At 27.1% G+C, this 22,458-nt stretch overlaps 1 protein-coding gene and 1 non-coding gene across 9 annotated transcripts in view; one reads left to right on the top strand and one right to left on the bottom strand.

The window, feature by feature from the left end:
• LOC129607393 (heparan sulfate glucosamine 3-O-sulfotransferase 5) overlaps positions 1–21,388 on the top strand; it is a 60,719-nt gene extending 39,331 nt beyond the window's left edge. For all 8 annotated transcript variants that reach the window (XM_055518382.1, XM_055518383.1, XM_055518381.1 and 5 more), the window contains 5 exons: positions 4,385–4,712; positions 7,759–7,974; positions 19,213–19,655; positions 19,724–19,917; positions 20,269–21,388. In XM_055518382.1, coding sequence (XP_055374357.1) covers positions 4,385–4,712; positions 7,759–7,974; positions 19,213–19,655; positions 19,724–19,917; positions 20,269–20,492 — 1,405 coding nt within the window. In that variant the 3' untranslated portion in view covers positions 20,493–21,388. The remainder of the gene's footprint in view (positions 1–4,384; positions 4,713–7,758; positions 7,975–19,212; positions 19,656–19,723; positions 19,918–20,268) is intronic.
• On the bottom strand, positions 14,793–14,865 carry Trnas-gga (transfer RNA serine (anticodon GGA)). Its single transcript has one exon. It is a non-coding gene; the product is annotated as a tRNA-Ser (tRNA).
• Positions 21,389–22,458: the final 1,070 nt, after the last annotated feature.

The raw sequence follows: 22,458 nt of genomic DNA, 5'->3' as shown, positions 1-22,458 counted from the left end.
ATAGTTAAGAGATTTTTTTTTAAAATCGTGGCTGCTAACGTAATATTTCAAAATAAATTAAATAAATTTAGCAATAGATGTATGAGATGAACAATTATACATATTTATTTACAAATGTATTTATTTTTATTTAAGAGTAAGATTCATTAAAATATTGATATTTTTCCCTTAGTTGCAAATGAACAAACAAATTTTTCATATTTTCTATTAATAAATTTGTATACATAAGCGTTACATAAGTATATAATGTCTTATCTATATATTTATGTATATCCTTTGTACAAGCTTATATGTATCTATGCATATACATATGTGTGTGTGTATATGCTAACAAAAGATAAAAAAAACAATATTAAGCGAACAACAAAGCATCAAGGAGAAAAATTTACATTTTCAAAGCTTTCTTGAAATAAATTTCCATTTAAAAACGTAAAGAAAACACAAAAAACAAAATCAAAAATAAAAATGTTTTCAGAATTTTGTTTCTTAACAGAGCCCGTTAAATTCATGTGAGCCCGTATGCTTATTTACATACTGTTTCATTTTATTTCAGAGAAGTATGTATAAAGTAGGCCTGTGAGCCCACTCAATTTTATTATGACGCCCGCGAAAATACTACAAATTATTATTCAAATTGATAATTTTCAGTAAATAAAATAATTTTCCAAATTTAATATGATTAATGAAATTATTTTATTAATTATTTTTGAAGACATCGTTAAAATTAATTTAAAAAATAACAAAATGATAAGTTTGTAATACCCTGGCAATTTCCATATTTTACAAATAATTTAATTAAATTTTTGGTAAATTAAAAGTTTTTCTTTTTTGTTGCTATTATTACATATAGCACACTTATTTACGTCATTTATCGAAACATGAAAAAATACACTTACTATAAACTAATGTAATCTAGTCTTATTCACCATTTTTTTTAATCCGGTCATAGATCTGTAAAAGTTGTACATGTCTGTTCTATACAAACATACGTGCATATATTATATTAATATATATAATTTTTTTAGAAATAAATGTGTATTACTGCTATGCGGTACTCTTTTTAAAGATTTTCATGATTCCCTTTTTTATTTTCATTTATTGTTTTTCCTTCTTCAAATGATTTTCGTTTTCTCGTTAACAACTGAAAATACAAAACTTTTAAACGAAATTTTCTTTATAAAACCAAATAAGAAAGAAGTTTCTTCTTATTTTCCATTATTAGTAAATTTGTAAACTTTTTTATTTTCTCATTTGACCTTGTATGATTTCTCTGAAACTCCTCTGTAATATAATATAACGTAAATGACCATATATACCAATATTGTGATTTGATTGCCTCATATACACAGATACTTGCCTAGTTACAAATAACAATATGTAATATTTTATGTCGAATACGCAATGAAAAAAGAAACCAAAATAACACGACCTTTAATGTTCGCGAAAGTATATGGCATAAAGATAATGACTTTTTAGCACTTTTCCAAAAAATTTTTGAAAAAAAGTGGTTATTAGTTTCACTCTGTCCGTCCGTCCGTCCGTCCGTGTGTCTGTTTACAAAATTTCTACACCCTTGAAGATAGAAAGCTGAAATTTTGTATGTACATAGATCTTTACTAGAAACTTATTTCGTAGAACAAAATTTTTAACTATCTCCCCCTCTCTAGAAGTTATACCCCCTAAAAATGGTCTTTTTTAACTATTTTATACTAATAAGCTTGAAAGAGAAAGAGAAAAGAAAGAGGTGCTTTTAGAGATTACCACATAGTTCATTTCGTTAGAAGAAAATTTTTTTCCATCTCCACCCCCTCTCAAGTTATCGCCTTTTGAAATTTGTAAAATTTGAATTTTTGACACCTTATATTTCCGAAACCGCAAGCTTTTTCAAATTTCTATAAACACAAAAAGCTAACGGTAAATTCCATGACATAAAAAATATAATTATTTTTCTTAACTCACACAATTAACCCTTAAAATCGAGCATTATGTTAACCCCTCTTTATATTAATTTTTGCTTTATTTCAAAGACTGCATGTAAGCATCATCCTTAATATATGCAATCCTAGAAATAGCTTTGTATATGAATGAAAACAATTTTAATAGTGTGATAGGTATACATAGACTGTATTTAAAAGCAGAATTTTCACTTGTTGAAGGGAAAAGTGCTACAATACAAACCATTGGTTTGACCCAACTTTATTGTTATTTTATTCAAAGCCTGTGCATTGTCTTTTGCTGTGTTGTGAACATATTGCATATAATATGTTGAAATGTACTTATTTTTATACAGAGTGATTGGTTACAGTTTATAATAAGTCTTTGATAACGTTCACTTATAAAGAATCTAAAATTTTTAAAAACTAAATGTTAGAAAACTTGGGAATAACATATACTTATTTATAGATGAGCCTATAATAAGAGTCAAAAGTAAAGCTTTAATAATTTTTGGTTTGCTTTGAAATTGTACATCTTTTATAAACTGATTGCAATTTTTAGTTAACGCATTCAATTCGAACTGACGCAATAATTTAGTTGTGTAAAAGTGCGCTTAACTATTTCGTAATTATCCGACTTTATAACTGATATAGTCAGCACATAACTGACCGCAATGTGTATTGTCAAGTTGAGTGAAAGTGTTACAGAATATAATAAAAATGCTTGTTAAATACTTCTTTCCAATTTTTAGAGAATTACCTAGAACCAATTTTTAGAGCATTACCTAGGTATTAACATACCTAGAAAAATGTAAACCTGGCTCTTGGTAAACTTTCGTTTTGTGCTACCCGATTTCACTGACATGCTCGTCAGTAAGTTTCGACAACAGCCAGAATTCAAATATCAAATTTCAAGAAATTCCATCAATTCGTTCCATAGATATGGGAAAAAAATGTAAAATCGGCCCAAAGATCAGTTTTCGAGCCCTGATTTTCCAAAAAATTTATATATTTATTTCTTTGAAACCTCGAATTTAAATATTAAATTTCAATGAAATCGGTTGATTTATATACGCAAAAATGTATGTTTGGCTCATAGTAAACGTCCAGTTGCTGACACCTGATATGGACGAGCGAAGCTTATTTATGTAATTTTAAGAAAATGTGCTAAATATTTTCTTCATAATGATCAAAAATGTAAAACAAGCCCGCTATAAGGTGCAGTTCCCAAGGCCTGATACATCCCAATAGTTGATCACTCCGTGCCATGATCGAAATAAACTTACATATAAAATATTATCAAAATCGGTTCAGTCGAACTTGAGATACACGCGTGCACACACAGACCGACAGACTGACAGACAGGCAGATTGCTAACAATAGTTTATTTACACTTCCCTACGCTTTAGATGTATCATTATATACAATTGGCTGTGCTGGAGAAAAGAAAAGATTTGCTGAAGGTCGATTTTAACTTCCAATAAGATTTAATAATTCAATTTGGCTTTAGCCAAACTACTCTTTATGGTGTTTCAAGTTTTTATTTTGGCAAACTACATGTTATAATTATAACATAAGATTTCTTAGTATGGTGAGAAATTCTCTTTAAAATTTGTTTAGTTTTGTTGATTTTTTATTACTGAATACATTTTTTTTTTAAATTTATTGATTCGTTTATGTTTTATAAATTTAATAAGTATTCGAAATCCTTTTTATTTAATTTGTTATACGTACGAGTATAATCACGCAACTGGTATGTGAATTAATTTGCATTCTGAAAAAAATAATATGATGAAGCAATTAATGTTGAAAGAAGAAATTAAATTTAAACTATTCTAAAAATTTGTAGAATACATTATATATACTCTCTAAAATGACTTCGCCAAAAGACAACATTGCAAACCAAATTTCAAGCTACCAAATTTCGCATGTCGAGTTTAAGGTGGAAACTCATTTCTCCAATGTAGGTAAGCATAAATAAACTATTTTTAGAGAGATGTTAGTCGGTCTGTCTGTCTGTTGTCTGTCTGTAAGTCTGTCTGTGCAGATTAGTATTTGAAGTTCTTCTTATCTTATACAACACTTTAGAAATGCGGTCGGCTATGTGCCATGAACCACGTCACACTTTTATTTTGAAAAAAATTTGAAGTTTTTGTTCAACATTGATCGAGTGATTAAAAATATCTATCAATTCCATTATGATTTAATTCACATAACATTATTCACGATTGGAAGCACTTAACAAATGAAAAGTATCGAAGAATGTGTAGTTTATATGAATAATCTAAAAATTGAGATTTTCAAAAAGTCCTGAGCCACAAAGAATTTGTGTTGTGAAATACGTTGTTTGTATAGTTATAATCATTATTCATATACATATAAATATATACATAAATATATATATACATTTTATATTATTAAAATTCAACTAAATATTTATTTATTTTCAGATGGTTACCCAAATCTGCAATGAGGCCTGTAGGGCCAGATACAGCTCATTCCGACTGTATATTAGTCGTTGGTGTTTCCCGTCCTAAATTGGCAGCAGTATTTTTGACTGTTATGCTGATATCATTGTTTTTAACATTTCATGTATTATATGATAGTGCTGTATATAATATACAAGCAGCTCAAGCTGTATCCGAACAACATCGTTTGTCATTAATAACAAATCGTTTACCAGAAGTTGTTAACCCAGGTGATATGAGTCCAATTAATCATCCAATGGTGTTTCCAAATCGCGTACATTTTCCAAAAACAAGTAGAAGATTACCTCAAGTACGTACACCTATATTTTTTTTTAATTTAATGAACTTTAGTATGATTTAGTCACGATTTACTTGAGTGATCATTTTGTTTTTATTATGATTTTATTACATTTAAACTTACATTAATGTATTTATTTTATTATTACGAGGTTTAGTATTATGTAATTATTTTGAAAGTAAAATTTATGGAAAGGTTTTTTTTATAGACTAATATGTACATAATATTATTTAAATGTTGGTAATATTATAGGCAAAACGTGTGTCAATATGTACGTATATGAATTTGGTTTTTGTGTCTGAAGAATTAAATTAGAGTGGATTTCGTCAAACTTTCGATTAATTTTTCATAGCATACAAGAGTATATTTCCATATATACTTTCCATACGTGTGTATCTCAAGTATCTCCCTCTTTACTTTTGGAAGAAATCAGGCGTTAGCAACTGGATGTTTACTACGGGCCAAATATACATTTTTGCGTATATAAAGAGAAATCATCAACCGATTTCATTGAAATTTAATATTTAAATTTGGAAAGTTAAATACAATGAACATAAATTCTTTGGAACGATCAGGTCTCGGAAACCAAACTGTGGGCCAATTTTACATTTTTTACTATATCTACGGAACAAATTGATGGAATTTCATATCTGCGGAACGAACTGATGGAATATTTGAGCTCTGGTTGTTACCAGAAGTTACTGACAAACTTTTCGTATAATTCGGACGGCATAAAATGAAACTCTACTAAGAGCCAAATTCACATTTTTCTAGGTATGTTAACTAAAAGCTTAAAATTGTAAAGAAGTGTTTAAAACGCAATCTTCTGGAATACTTTTACTAATCTAGACAAAATACATTCCGGGCGGTTATGTGCTAATCACATCAGATGTTTTTTTGTTTGATGTCAGGGATCTTAAAATGAATAATAACTATACACATATTATGAAATGTTATAACATTACCTACGTTCGAATGTTCGTTTAAATGTATGTTCGAAAATAATAAAAGTTTGCAATTGTTTATAAACAAAAACTAGATAGTAGTTTGTAGGACATAAAAAGAAATAAATTAAACTGCATAATTCAAGGTGATCTTGAATGTAATTGCAATACTTATATAAAAAAATTTAAATTGTATATTTCGGAGCTAGTATTACTTGAATCATAAAACCAAGAAAAGTTAACAACTATTGCGAATTCTACCACTTTGATACGACTTCTCATTTCATTGAGACTTCTTTTCAATATTTGGAAGTTCCTTTCTATATTTAAGGTTTGATTAGCTATTTGGAATGTCAAATATTATTATATCGTATTTGTTTATGCCTGCCACATTATTGTCATCTTTCTATTTTCATTGTTGCCATCACTCTCTTTTTTCATCAACCTTCATTCTGCAGTTTTTTTTCAACCTTTGTTTTACATAAACACTTTTCATATTTTGTTCTTATTTACATTGGACAGAATTTGATATGTTTTCGTTTATATGAATTTAAAAATGTTTACAATTTTCATTGATTTACTGAAATTGAATTTCAATATTGTGTATATTTGCGTAACAAAAATAACATTATTATAGCGAATATATAGAATGTTCTTTCTTATAGGATATTTTTCTATTCTTTCGAAGAAATTGAGATTTTTTTTTCCTTTGTATGATGCTTTCTTTGAAAAATAAAAAAAAAGAAGAACAAAATAAATATCATAAACACTTTGCGAAATCCTTTTTAATATTCCATAAAAATAAATCCTTTTGTATAATAATATTTTGTTTAGTTGTATTTTTATTTTTTCAGATTTTTTGTGTATATTTTTCTTTGTTTGAGGGCAATCATAAGGACAACAGATTGTGCAAGAAATATATTGAAAGTTTTTGGAAATTTATTGAATGAGTTTTGATTTCCTTTTAAATTCGTTGCATTTGACGATTTATTCTTAAAAATATAAATGCTGTCAGACTATTTACATAATTTTCTAAAATTTTTCTGGAAAACTAATAAAAAACTTGTTATAGTTGTTTCATGTGTTCAAATATTACGTTATTTATATAGTATATAATATATAAATAACGTTGTATGGAAAGTTACGTTCGCATATTTAGAATTATTCCACTCTTATGTATTTATATATTATATATTTGGGATTTTATTACAAACTCATTAAATAAGAATATAAGACGATAAAGTTAGTTTCTTTAATATTCTTTTGAACTCAAATAAAAGGACCGCCACATTACTTTTCAAGTACAGAAAAGTTTTTAAGCACATTTCAAAAAATCTTTGAAAAAAAGTGCTTATAAGTTTCACTCTGTCCGTCCGTCCATCTGTCTGTCCGTCCATCTGTCTGTCCGTCCGATTAGAAAATTTTTGCACCCTTAAAGATAGAAAGATGAAACTTATTTCCGTAGAAGAAAATTTTTACCTATTTCAAATTTTCAAACTAAAAAATATCTGTAAACACCTATACGTACAAAGTTATTTATGATAAGTACAAATAAATTTCTTACAAAAGGATTATTAAAAGAAATTGATAGTGGTAGTATTCATTATTTTCATATACAAAGTTTCAAGTCTGGATCACTTTCTATAATATAGCACTTATCAGTTTGCTATTTGCAAGTTTGCATAAGAAGCGGCAAGTTTTCTTAAACTATAGTTCATGAAATTTAACCGAAAATTCTTTATTTGAACGCGACGTTTTTAATAAAAATTAAAAGAAAATTAGCAAGCAAAGCAATGTAACTAGCGTTTCTGTCTAATTTTTTAATTATTTTTTGGAAAAAGTGTTAAATGTTAGCCTGAAAAGAATTTGTTATAAGTACGAGTATATGCTCAACACTGAGATTTTAATATAAATATGAATACAGACATATTTTACAGATATTTTTAGTTTTATACATATTTTTAGTTTTATAATAAATACAGTGATGTGAATAAATATAGACTCAAGCAAATTTTTAAGTAAAAAGTTAAAATATTTTCGTCAATATCCATGTATCGAAAATTTAATTTTTTATACATACATACATAGATAAATTTATTCTTCTTTTTCAACAGGCACTCATTGTTGGCGTAAGAAAATGCGGTACAAGGGCACTTTTAGAAATGCTTTATCTACATCCGCGAATACAAAAAGCTGGCGGTGAAGTACATTTTTTTGACCGGGATGAAAATTATATGAAAGGGTTGGAATGGTATCGTAAAAAGATGCCCCATTCATTTCGAGGACAAATAACAATTGAAAAAAGTCCAAGCTATTTTGTATCACCAGAGGTAATTGAAATGATTGTATATTTGTTGAAAATAAGAAAAACATGAGAAAAAAAATAATTTTACTTGGTTTATTTCCAAGTAAATAATTTATTTGCATATTGAGAGTTCTATAGGAACGCATTTCTCCATTGTAGGGAAGTGCAAACAAACTATTTTTACCAACTTGTCGATCTGTCGGTATATGTGTGTACGCGTGTATCTTAGTTCGGCTGAACCGATTTTGATGAAATTTTATATGTAAGTTTATTTCGACTATGGCATGGATTGATCAACGGAACTTTACGGGCCAGTTTTACATTTTTGATCATTTTGAAGAAAATATTCAACAGATTTACTCGAAATTTCATATATATGCTTCATTCGCTTCATTTTTCACTTTTGGAAAAAATTAGGTGTCAGCAACTGGACGTTTACTATAGCCAAAAATTGAATTTTGACGTATATAAAGAGAAATAATCAACCGATTTTATTGAAATTTAATATTTAAATTGGAGGTGTTAAAACAATGAATCTATAAATTTTTAGGAAAGATCACAGCTCGAGAACTGATCTGGGGGCCAATTTTACATTTTTTACCATATCTACGGAACTTTTTGAGCTCTGATTGCTACGAAAAGTTACTGACGAATTTTTCATATAATTCGTTATCTAAAAGCTTATTAGTGTCCTTAAAATGGCAAAGAAGTGTTCAAAACGCATTTTCATAAGTTTCTGGAATAATTTTACTAATCTAAACAATATACAGTGCGGACGGTTATGTGCTGAACATATCAGATCTTTTTTTTCGTTTATTATATAAAAAACATAGACTTTTTTATGGGAAATCTGCTTTTCTATAATATGTTTTATTCATGTTATGGCAAAATATTTGTTTTTTTATCATCTTTCATCCTTTTTTATAAACATGTATTATATATCTATAGATATATATATATATATATATATATATATATATATATATACATATATATATACATATATTACAGTTTTAAATTGACACTTTTATAGAAATGGAAGAGCAATAGAATTTATTAGAATATTCATTAATACTTTATAACACAGTTTTATATGGTTACTATAAGCACTTGGTGTTCTAAAAATTTAGTTACATAAAGTATGGATTAAAAATATATGTATATAGTGTGTAAAATGTTTATAACTGATTAAATTGGTTTATTTTAAAATTCTCTTTAACATACAAACTAATTTTTTTGGAGTATGGGTAGACTTCATTTCCCTTTCCTTATAATCGTTGGTCGGAGTACCCAGGGACTATAAATGATTTGTAGTAATTTGTAAATATGTAGGTAATATATTAACGTGCCTAGAGTGTGGAGAGAAATCGGAGCAGTCTTTGGGCTAAAATCAGATAAAAAAAGTAATGACAGGACTTTTGGCCTTTAGTTTGTTCACTCCTCTAAAGTGCTAAAGGCTACAGGACTGCTGGTTCCGAAGCTATAATCGCTATATAAGCGATTCTAAGAGTTTTTTCTGATCACTGGTAATTCACAGATTTTGCCAATATATGATAATAGGGTGTAGCAAAAATATTTTTGAAGATATTTAAAAAAATCTGGCACTGGAAATTCACAAATTCTACCAATATATGATAATAAAACTTTTAACGCTTTTTCTGACTAAACTAGAAAAGATAGAGCGATTGAAAGTGTTTTTTGTGATCACTGGTAATTCACAGATTCTGCCAATACAGAATGGTTCCGAAGTTATAAGCATTTATTTATATGCAGCAAAAATTCGGTATCTTTTTTTTCAGGATGAGCAATGTATCGGATCATTGAAATAAACCAAAAAAAATTGAAAGACGTGTTTACATAATGCTCGAATTTAAGGGTAAACTGCTTGAGTTAAGAAAAATAATTATTTTTTTTAATGGAATGGGATCTATCTTTAGCTTTCTGCATTTATAGAAATTTGGAAACGTTTATAGTTTTAGGAACATAATTTGCTCAAAATTCAAATTTTACTAATCTCGTGTGGCAATAACTTTAGAGGGGGTGAAGGTGGAAAAAAACTTTTCTTCTAACGAAATAAACAATTTATTAGTGTCTTAAAGTTGCTAAAATTTACGACTCCTACAACCTATAGTGCAGAAGAAAAACGATATCAAAAATTTGGGAAAATCTAGTTTTAGGTAGCGGTAAATTTTGTTTTTCTAAAGTGCAAATAAAGCTCCGGTTTTTCTACAATAATTACTTTTTTAGGACGGAAATAAGTTTCTGGTAAAAATCTATGTACATATATATCCTTTCATTCGAAATTTCAGCTTTATAACTTCAAGGGTTCAAAAAAATCTTAGAAAAGTGCTAAAAATGTATAAGAAAAAAAAAATAAGGTCCCAAAATGCAGTGTTTGCTTTTAAGAGTGTTACTGGGAAACGTTACAGTGAGAGGTGCCGGTTTAATTTTTGTTTGTATAGACGTGTGGTTACGAGCACTCATACCTATTAAGTTAAAGAACAGAAAAAAGTGGTGAGAGAGTGATTAAACCTTATTATTTTTATTTAAATGAATTAGCCGTATGTTTTGAAATTCGCCTACGATTTTAACGCTTAACAACCTTATTATAAAATGCCCAACTTTTTTACATTTAAGGCAGAAAACAACAAAAAAAAATAAAAAAAGAGAATTTTCGATAATTTAGACATTTACTGAAAGTTCTAAATTAAATCCTAAAAGTCACGTTCTTACAAATGTAGGAGCTAAATGTTTTAGTTATGTTGATTTTTATGATAAGTCTAGTTATGTTTTATGATAATTATGTTTTATGTATTATTTAGTTATGTTTTATGATAAGTCTTATCATTATTAATTGTAAAACAGCACAAAAGGTCAAAAGAAAACTTATTCGAATAATTCTTCAATATTCAACATGTTTTAGCTCGTCTTTTAACTTATAACACGTTTGTAATAGTTACATAAAAGTTAAAAATTCCTTTAGGACTTAAAGCAGAAATTTGGTTTTATGGAATGCACTTCATATAAAGACTTAAGTTAAAACTAAATTATGGAAAATCCCCATAAGTAGTTATAATAACTGGAAAATATAAAAACGAGTCAAATGCATTAATAATTTGTAACATTGCATTCTGAAAATTTATAAATAGCATTACCAAAACTTCAAATTTGCTTTGCTTCTTCATATACATAAAAGCTTGAAACTATTGATTTTCTTAATATTCAGATATTGAACGTCCTCCAACATATTGTTTTATTTTTTTATATTTTCAGGAAGTCAATCTTTGTGTAAAAGTAAATAAATTTTTTTAACATACTAATGGAAAACAGTAATGCTTATTTAAGTCATTGAAAACCAACGATGAAGAAACACCGTTTCTCACTCATATTTTCTTGAATCCAAAGAATATCCAAAGTAATAAAATTTCATTACATTATAGTTTTTTAGAAAAAAGAAAGAAATGAAAGTCTAAAACGAAATTTGATGTTTTTTGTTTTCTTGATATTCTTTTCAATTTTCTTTTATTATTAGGTTAAATAATTTTTTTTTTTTAAATTTTCTACTTTAATTTTTCTACCTTATAGGAAATGTTATCACTTTTAAACTATTAAATTGCGCAAATAATAGTTTACATAAAAATTCTGTTTTATGTACACTATAATTTTTCCTTAAGAATTTATTTTAAAGATTTTGATGCATTGGCTGTGATACCGAAATCTTCCTATGCCTCTCCAAGATATAGGAACATTTTTACATAATATGGGTACAAACTTGTGTCCATTTTTATATCCATCCATACATATAAAAAAAAGGGTATAAATCTATAGATACGTCTGTGCAATATAACACAATATTATGTAGTTTTTGTATAAATCACTGCTCCCAGGGATGTTTTTATCTGGAGAATTCTGGCTTTTGTATACTTGTTATACGTACATGCACTTATATAATATATAAAAAAAAATATAAGAAATATTTAAAATGTTTTTCGTACTCTTGCTTAATAATGTTATGATAAAAACATCTTTTTATTTTATTTAAAAAAAATATAAATTCTAGTAATGTAATTCAGAAAAATATTTCAATTCATTACATTACGCTTTTTGAAATTGAAAACTTTTCATTTCGAGATTCTGGTAATCTCATTCTATCAGTATTCATTCCAGTTTGAGCCCAGTTTTTTTATTATGAGTCATAAAAATAATTTATACTGCAAATTTATTTTTTACTCTCCGTTGTACTCGACTTTAAAACTGAAATCTAAGGTTCTTTGTGTGAAAAAATAAAACTGCGATCGCAAATGTTTTCCATAATAAATAACACAAGTGGTTAATGGCTACTTATTTTCAATTGAAAAAGTCTTAAAGATAACTGAAAAATATTTTTTTTAATTACTTTTTAATCAAAAATTATCTTTTTTTTCAAATACCTATGTACGCCATTTTTCCAAAAAATTTCTCAGCTTTTTTCTTCACATGTCTCAAAAAAGAGAATTTCTCATTAAATTTAATCATTAACCTTGATATTTTTACTGACGTGATTAAAAAAGGATATATTTTGCGTGCCAAGACAAGCAAACATTTTTTATGGTACAAGTGTCTAAAAAATGGTACCATGAAAATGGTATATTTGGCAACCCTATTTATTTTTTATTCAAAAATTTTACTCTTTAATTCAGTACCTTCCATTCGGAAGACAAGAAAGGTTGGTTGTGTTAAAAATTGAAATTTTATTTTTAAACGCATTTTCAGCTGGAATTTATTAACCGATCTTTTTGAAAATTAAGTTTTAAATTAAATAAAGTCGGGTCAAACCAATGGTTTGTATTGTAGCACTTTTCCCTTTAACAAGTGAAAATACTGCTTTTAAATACAGTCTATGTATACCTACCACACTATTAAAATTATTTTCATTCATAAACGAAACTATTTTAGGATTGCATATATTTAGAATGAACGATTTATGCAGTCTTTGAAATAAAGCAAAAATTAATATAAAGAGGGGTTAACATAATGCTTGATTATTTAGGGTTAATTGCGTGAGTTAAAAAAAATGTTTATATTTTTTAATGTCATGAAATTTACAGTTAGCTTTTTGTGTTTATACAAATTTGAAAAAAACTTGCGGTTTCGAAAATATAAGGCGTCAAAAATTTTACAAATTTCAAGAGGCTAAATTTTGAGAGGGGGTGGAGATTACATTACTAGATGGAAAAAAAATTTTCTTCTAACGAATTAAAGTATTTATTAGTGTTTAAAAGCTGCTGAAATTTCAGGCTCCTACAGCCTGGGGTCTAGAAGAAAAACGACATCAAAAATTTGGAAAAAACGGATTTAAGATAACGGTAAATTTAAACGGCCATTTTGTTTTTTTTAAGTTTGGCTCTAGTATGCTGCCATAGAAGAAGTAAGACAGTGCTTTTCCACTTTTGCAAAATTTGGAAAATGTTTATAGTTAAATAGTTGAAAAATAGCATTTTTAGGGTTTTGGGGGGGGTATAACTTCTAGAGGGAGGGAGATACGTAAAAATTTTCTTCTACAGAAATAAGTTTCTAGTAAAGATCTATGTACATATAATCAGCTTTCTATCTTCAAGGGTGTAGAAGTTTTGTAAACAGACACACGGACGGACGTACGGACGGACAAAGTAAAACTAATAGGCACTTTTTTTCAAAAATTTTTTGGAAAAGTGCTAAAAAAGGATGTAGAATCAATAGAACTAAAAATATTAAGCAATATTTCCTTCACACAACTAATTTCCGATACCTCTTCCATTTAAACTTTATATAAATTAGGAATTTACTTTTGAGCTACTCTCTTGATGTGCATTTTTATATTATACTTATATATTATGTATTTGTAAGTATGTACACATATTCTTATTTAGATAAGAAAACAAATATTTTTCTCAAATGAAAAAAAATCTTTTTATTTTCTCTATTTACTTTTGTGGTAGAAAGTCCATTTGCCTTAAAACAAAATATTATTGAATACAAACATACATATATATACATAAGAATATATATGTGTACATTACCGCAACACTTACATATTACATGATATTAAATGCGCTTTTAGAATAGAAATGCGCTGTCTTTTGAACAGGAATACATTATTGGCAACTTTTGCGATACTATAAATAGAAGGTAGCTTACGTCTATAAAAGATCATTTTTATTTTAAACGAGAAAAAAAATAGAGTTGACCTTGTCAACTCTATTTAAATAAATAAATTCAAATAGATGTTCGTCCACTTTGTTTTGAGCGCATGCATTAATGTATTAGTTAAAATCCCCAGTATGAATTTTGTGATATTTGAAATTTTTCCAAAAATTTGAGTGCTATTTCTTTTGTATTTTGAATTCATTTATTAAGTTTAATATGCTTTTTTTTTGAAAAAGCTATTCCAGTGTACTATTTTGAACAACTAACGTTCTTGATTATCTGATATAGTATATTAAGCTGTAAAGGACGATATTTATTTACCAACTGCAGACACACTGTGTTGTATTTTTACCGACCGCATTGCATACAACAAGAGTAGTTATGGGACGGCAAAAATTTTGCATATCGAGTTTTCTGTGGGAACGCACTTTTCCGTGGTAGGGAAGTGTAAATAAACTATTTTTAGCAACCTGTCGGTCTGGGTGTACACGCACATATCTCAAGTTCGACTGAACCGATTTTGATGAAATTGTATATGTAAGTTTATTTCGACTATGGCACGGATTAAACAACTTTTGGACTTAACTAAATGGAAATTTCTTCATGCAACTGCAGAACAGATGGATGACGTCATCAAAGGAACGAGTTAAAGGCAGAAAAATTAATTAAAAAATTTTTCTCCTCGAACTGGACTCGAACCAGTGACCTACCGCTTTCCAGGCGGACGCTCTACCAACTGAGCTACAGAGGCATGAAGATATTGCTACATTACTTAATACTGTAATCCACATGATTATTAAGTATTTGTTTACATTGACTGTTACATACAATCTACTATCGAAACACACAATAACAAGAACATATATATTTATAGGTATTGTGCCTATTACACTAATTATATTATGAAATTTCCATTAAGTATTATTAGTGTAATAAGCACATTACTTATTAATTTCGCAACTATGATGTTGTATTAGCAAAAATTCGTAATACAACTTTTGGACCTTTTAACGGGCCTGTTTTACATTTTTAATCATTTCGAAGAAGATGTTCAACAGACTTGCTTATCTCCATTCGATCGTACGCGCAACCTCCTATCTTTTGGAAGAAATCTGGCCAGCAACGGGTATCTGGTTTGGCGAAATCAACCAATTTTATTGAAATTTAATACTTAAATTCGGGGTATTAAAACAATTAACCTATAAATTTTTTGGAAAGATCAGTGCTCGGAAACTGATCTGGGAGCCGATTTCACATTTTTACCATATCTACGTAACGAATGGATGGAATTTCTTGATATTTAATATTTGGGCTGTGGTTGTTAGCAGAAGTTACTGACCAACTTTTCGTATAATTCGTGCGGTGCAAAATGAAACTCTATTAAGAGCCAAATTCACATTTTTCCCGGTATGTTAGCTAAAAGCTTATTAGTGTCATAAAAGGCATTTTCATAATCTTCTGGAATACTTTTACTAATCTTGACAATATACTCGTACATTACGGTCGGTTATGTATTGATCACATCAGATTTTTTTTTATGCAGTGCGATTTTATTTTGTATTTTGTTTTGGTAACGCGAATGTTTTTATTATATTTTGATTGTGAAATTAAGAAAAACTTTAAATGCAATTTAAACTTCATTTTCAAAGTAGTAAGATTAATTTGTTGTCATGTATTCCCCGAAAATCGTATACCTTTGCCTTCATTAGGAAGTGGTGCGGCACTATTGCCAATTTTTTTCCTACTAAAGTATACTTCCCTCATAAGTGACATTTTGTTTTGTATTTTTAAAAATATACACAAAAGTTATCTTCATACGCTGAATATCGTTATTCCTAGAAAAGTCACTAGATTGTTTATAAATTATTTCAACTGTTTAATTTTAAATAAAAAAGGATAATATGCATATATGCATTATGTCATAAACTCCTATAATGTATGTAAAGATGCCTGTGATTACGTATACATAACATGAACATACAATTCCTGTATTATATGAATAATTCGAATACTCTGTTTATTTTAAAGGCCGCGTTTCACCATTTTAATTGTTTTTTTGTTTTATTATACCCTTTATTGATTATTGTATGCATAGTATTAAGTATATATTTTCAAAAAATAAAATTATGTTTAACATGTTTTGTTTTCTTTATTTTTCTTTATATAAACTAAAAGTATTTTTCTTTATTTAATAATCAAAGCGTGTTTCACTTACGTTTCTTTTACTATATATATGATAAAAGTTTACAAAAAGCAAAGTACAATATTAATGATAAAACTTTTTTAATCACACACATACCACTTAAAAAAATGAAAAAATGAAAAAATTAGGTTGATGATAAAATGTAATAAATAAAAATAATACATGTGAATTTACGAAATAATTATTTTAATTACGAAATCTGAACAAATATGATTGAAATTAGTACATGCATATTATGTTTAATAGGATATGTATGCGAGATTTTTTTTAATTTTAGAAAAAGATACCAAATACCTAAATGTTAAGATATATTTTATCTTAACTTTTACTTAGAAGTAACAGTGAAATATTAAATCAGCTATTAGAAAGGAAGTAATTAAAAGAAATTCTTCCATGAACTTTTTCTTACATATATTCTGGAATTTTTGATGTTTCTAATTAAATATAAAAAATATAGGTTAGGTATAGGTTTTCAGGTTACAACTTTATTTTTATGCAGGTAAATGTGTACATACCTGAAATCCGCAATAAATGTCTTTTTTTTTAGCAACCTAAGTCTTTTCCATAATATTTTCTAAAGTAGTTTTGAGATTAATGGTTATAAGAAAAGGGACTTGTGAATGAAATTTCTTTGTTTACTGCCTAACTAGACAATAGTTTTCATTATATAGTCAAAAGAAATGTAACAAAAATACGATTTGATTATTTATTTATTTGTTTATTCAAAATAACGTAAAAAGCTACAAGATTTAGATTCTTTTAATCATATACATACCTTAATGTGGTGCAGCAATATTAAATGTGCTATGTTAATATATTACATAGCTTAATATGGTGTATTATCTACTAAATCAAAATGAGAACAGATATAGTTGACCGTGTTAACTCTGTGATATTCGTACAAATAAATGGTTTTACATATCGGAGATAATTAACATACATTTTCATGCAACCTTTTGTTTGTTATATGGCTAGCGCTATTTTATACATACATATATGGTAGTTGCCATATAAACCTAAACAACTGGGGATTTTAACAGAAAATGATGGCTCCATCACAAAATTCCTTTGCTCACAATTTCAGGTTTGCACCCTCAATAGTTTTTGGGATATGAACAAACAGCTTAAACCGCCTTAACAAATACGCTGGAAAATTTTTGAGATATGGCTGAATAACTTTTGGAGTTGTATGACAGCTGTCATAAGGGCTCATGAATATAGCTGCCATTTTACGATAGCAAAATATCTATATGTTGACCAATTTTTAAGATATAGTCAAATAATTTTTCAAATTGTATTGCAGCTACCAGAAGGAGCCAAGCAATTTCAATGACTTTTATAAAACACAATATCCCTAATAATACATTCACTTGAGCAAAAGTTCGATACCATAGTCTGTATAATTTCTGAGATGTAGCCAAATTATTTTGAAGTTATACGACAGCTACATGAACCATTGCCTTGATCATGTCCAATTTAAATAGGGTTTCGGAATTTACTAGTGTTATTCATTTGTAAAAATATGGTGAACTTAGCTCATTTAGTTTTTGAGTCGCTTGGACTTATTATTATTATTTTCATTACTACTGTTATAGCTGTTATTATTATTACAATTATAATGATTCTTACTGTTATTATCAAGTTTTTTTTTACATATTTGCAATTTTTCCTTTTTTGTTTTGTACACTTTTTTTACTTTTGAGTCCTTTTAGTTACTTTAATATATTCTCGCTTATTTTAATACTCGTATGCATGTACAAGAGTACATATTATGTACGTTATAATTGCTGTTCGCATTGCTGCAATAAGGCAGGTTCTGTCGTCGAATTTTCGGTGGAAACGGAATTCTTGATGGTAAGGAAACTTATAAATAAAATACTTTTAGAAAGAAGTGACTATGTGACGGATTGATCAACTTTTGGGTAATGTCAGGCCGCGGAAACTGTACCTTTTTTCGGGTCGATTTTGAATTTTTGATCATTTTTAAAAAATTCTTCAACTGATTAACTTGAAATTTTACATATAAGCTTCGTCTAACAGAACGAGAAACCAACTAATTTTTGAAAGAAATCAGGAGCCAGTAAACGATTATTATTACGAGCTAAATTAACTTTTTTATGCATACAAAGGGAAATAACCAGCCAATCTCTGTGAAACTTAATATTTGAATCCAGGTTATTACAAAAGTTAGCTTATAAGTTTGGAAATATCAGGATTCGGGAACTGAACTTTCAGCATATCTAAGAAATTTATTAACGAAATTTAATGTTTGAATTCTGTTTTCTAAAGGAAACAACTGACGAAACAAACTTTTCAAGTTTTCATAAAGTGAACTTTCACATTTTTGGTTAACATAGCTAGAAAGCATTTTTCTAGCTATGTTAACCAAAAGCTTACTAACATTTAAAAGAAGTGTTTATAAAACATTTTCATAATCAAAAATAAATAATGCACCTAGCGGGCGGCTATGTGCTGATTACACCAATTTTTTTTCAGAAATTCTCATACTCTGACAACAAAAAAGAATGGAGATTGCTCTAATTGTCTTGAAAGGTTAAATAGTGTCATTCTCTGTATAGATGTCGAATCAAAATTCATAAATGCGATAGAAATCTCACACTCAGAAGAAGTTTACTTTTAGGTTTTGTAAGATTATTTTTACAAGCATTTACTGCGATTTAAGACTTTATTGAATAAAATAATTTAGGTTTTGTAAGATTATTTTTACAAGCATTTACTGCGATTTAAGACTTTATTGAATAAAATATTTTAAACGCAGTACTCGTTATTTTTGTACTTGTTTAATTACTACGAAAAACAAAAAATTTAATAAAATCCACAAAAACTTAGATTTTCATATTTAATTGTTTTTTTTTATATCATTTAATCTTTAAGGTACCAGAACGTGTACGAGCAATGAATGCAAGTATTAAACTTCTGTTAATAGTTCGAGAACCTGTTACAAGAGCTATATCCGATTATACGCAGCTGCGAAGTCATGCGACAACAGCATCTGTTCCACTAGCGGAAATACCTATTAGACAACAAATGCAACAACAGGAACATACCGTATTATCATCATTATCATTTCAATACTCACCAACAAACAACGATTTAGGTGACATAGATATAAGCAGCAATAACGTAAATGGAAATATACATAATGGTAGCGATACTAATGACAATAGTGGTAGTAGCAGTAATGGAAACAGCAATAGCATACGAAATAATTACATTCCTGTTACAAGTTACACGGCAAATGGATTCAACGGTGGTACCTACATATCCATACCCAGTTCAACCACATCATCTTCAACATCAACATCAGGTATATCAAAGTATGTATCATTTAATTTAATATTGACATTCTTCAAAGGTAGTACTGATAAACTATTTTGATTATTAGAACATTTGAAGAGTTAGCTATATTTCCAAATGGTACAGTAAATGAATCGTATCGGCCGTTAACTATATCAATGTACCATTTACATCTACACAGATGGCTAGAAGTCTTCCCTAGAGAACAGCTGTTGGTTGTCAATGGTGATTTATTGATTGACGATCCAGTATCACAACTTAAACGAATTGAATCATTTTTAGGCAAGTATTTTTTATTTTGCAATTTATTTTCAAATGCCAGACTATAATAAATTTTTCATTTTATGCATATAGTACTCGTACTTTTTTTAAAAGAATTTGAAAAAGAAAGAATGTACATAATATACAAAGAAATTATATTTTTTCTTGAATGAAGACTTATAATGTTCTGAAAGCATTTAATTTTAGTCACTCTTGAAATAGAGTTAATGCATTGTTATGTTAATATGTATTTATTTTTGTTCTAACATGACTCTTGTCCCATAGACGTTGTTTTAAAAAGACTCTTATACTTATATCAAATAGGTTTTATTAATTTTAAAGTTTTTGTTTTAAATTTGAAATTTTTTTTAGGTATCGAACATCGGATTAGCAGTAAGAATTTTTATTTTAATGAAACAAAAGGATTTTATTGTTTACGTTATGATAGTGGCGATAGATGTTTGCGTGAAACCAAAGGACGAAAGCATCCTCATGTCAATCCTTTAATAGTCTCGAAATTAAGAAAATTTTTTGCTGAATACAATCAAAAGTTTTATGAGTTAGTAGGTGAAGATTTAGGATGGCCAGAAGAATAGGAACTAATATAGTAATAATAAAACATTGACATATACTCTACATATCAATTTATATAATATTATATATAAGTATTTATCCCACATGTATACTTAATATGTGTGTAGATATAAAAAAATGCGAAACTGGTGATATTATACTATTACACTTATTAAAAAAAGTTACATTAGAAAATATTGCGTCGGCATGTATAGTTATGTAGATAAATATACATACACATATATTTCTAATATAATATAATATGTATTATTATTCAATTTCTTTTACACTTTTAATTGAAATTAAATTAAAAAAAATATATAAAGAAATTTGAATGCAAATCAACATAAGTATGTAAAAAATAAGATGAATTTAAAAAAATCGTATACCGTCGTTATGCTATGTTATATATTGTAAAAAATAACTGTAAGCTAAAAACTGAATGGTAATTATTATAATATAAAAAAAACAACAAAATTAAATCCGAAATATAAATAATGATGAATGAGGAGTAGAAAATATGAAACGTAGGTGCGTTAATATAAAATTATAATTTTTTATCTTTCATATTCATAAATGTCAAACTGCATGTGTCATTGTGTGTATGTAATATAATATACATAGGTCAGCGTACTAATATGTTTTAATACGTAATCATATTGTTAATTTAACTAATTATGATACAATACAAAAAAAATTGAAAGTAGGTAAAAAAATTAATAAACAGATAGAGGTAAAAATTTTATTTATTATACAAATTTGGTTTACGTAAGAAGATGCATATATACTTATATTATACGTTTTGAAATACAATTTAATATGTATTTATAATTCAAGAACAATTTATTAATTACGTTATGAATAAAGTATATGGACATTTTACATTATTTTTTTTGCTTTATTATTGAAATAAAGAAAAATTATTAAATGCTTTAAATTTTAAATGATTCAAACTTTAGTTCCTTTACATAATTATGTATATTTTCCACTTAGCATGCTTTATATAATTCTAAGTTTACTTAAATAGCATAACGTCTTTTAATGTACTTTTATCTGGACTCTTTAGCTTTAATAATGTTTTGAGGAATTATTTATTGTTTCATTTAAATTATATGAAGTGTGATATTGAAATCTCATTTAGTAAAAACATAATAATTAATATGCTACTGAATACATTTTGAAAATTATGTATTATCTATGAAATATAATTTTGAATGTATATTTAACTTATATTTGAATTAGAAAATTGAAAGTTGAAAAGTGTGAAAAATAGATTTATAATTTACAAATAATATTCACATTTTATATTCACATAATAAAAAAAAATATCCTCTAAAATTAACACAAAATAATAAAAGTCAATTTTACGAATTTAACGCAAATTTATGGTAAATTCGAAAATCTTGCACATTAATATATACACATATAAATATATAGCATACTCATATACATGTATACTGTAGTTCCTAAAACGTTTATTCAAAACCATTAGTGTTACTTAAAGTATACAAACATTCATTTTAAATTTCATTATTATTTTTATTTTCTATATAAATTTAATTATTCATTCTTAATTCAAAACAAATTTAATTTTTTTTATCTTTAATTTATTGTTTGATGTACTTTTAATTAATGTAACACTATACACTTTTAGTTTACATATATTTTTTCTTTTTTAACCCTTTAAAATATTTTTTAAATAACTTTTTGTGTCGCTCAATATCATTGGGTTTAATTGGGATAGTTAACTACATTAATACAAATTCTACTTTTGTGGATTTGTATACATATAATATATATATACATACATATATATATATATATATATATATATATATATATATATATATATGCATATACATAAATACAATATTATTATGTGTTATATATTTAATATTGAATCGGTGTCTTGAGGTTTCAATAAGCGAATTCGTCCAGTAATATTCTATATCCACATTCATACTGAAAAAAGATTTTTATACAATTGAA

Source organism: Condylostylus longicornis, unplaced genomic scaffold, assembly GCF_029603195.1.
Source record: "Condylostylus longicornis isolate FDR11 unplaced genomic scaffold, ASM2960319v2 ptg000027l, whole genome shotgun sequence".
NCBI classification, from domain to species: domain Eukaryota; kingdom Metazoa; phylum Arthropoda; class Insecta; order Diptera; family Dolichopodidae; genus Condylostylus; species Condylostylus longicornis.
The sequence above is the reverse complement of the archived record's forward strand: the minus strand, read 5'-3'. Positions and strand labels throughout refer to the sequence as shown.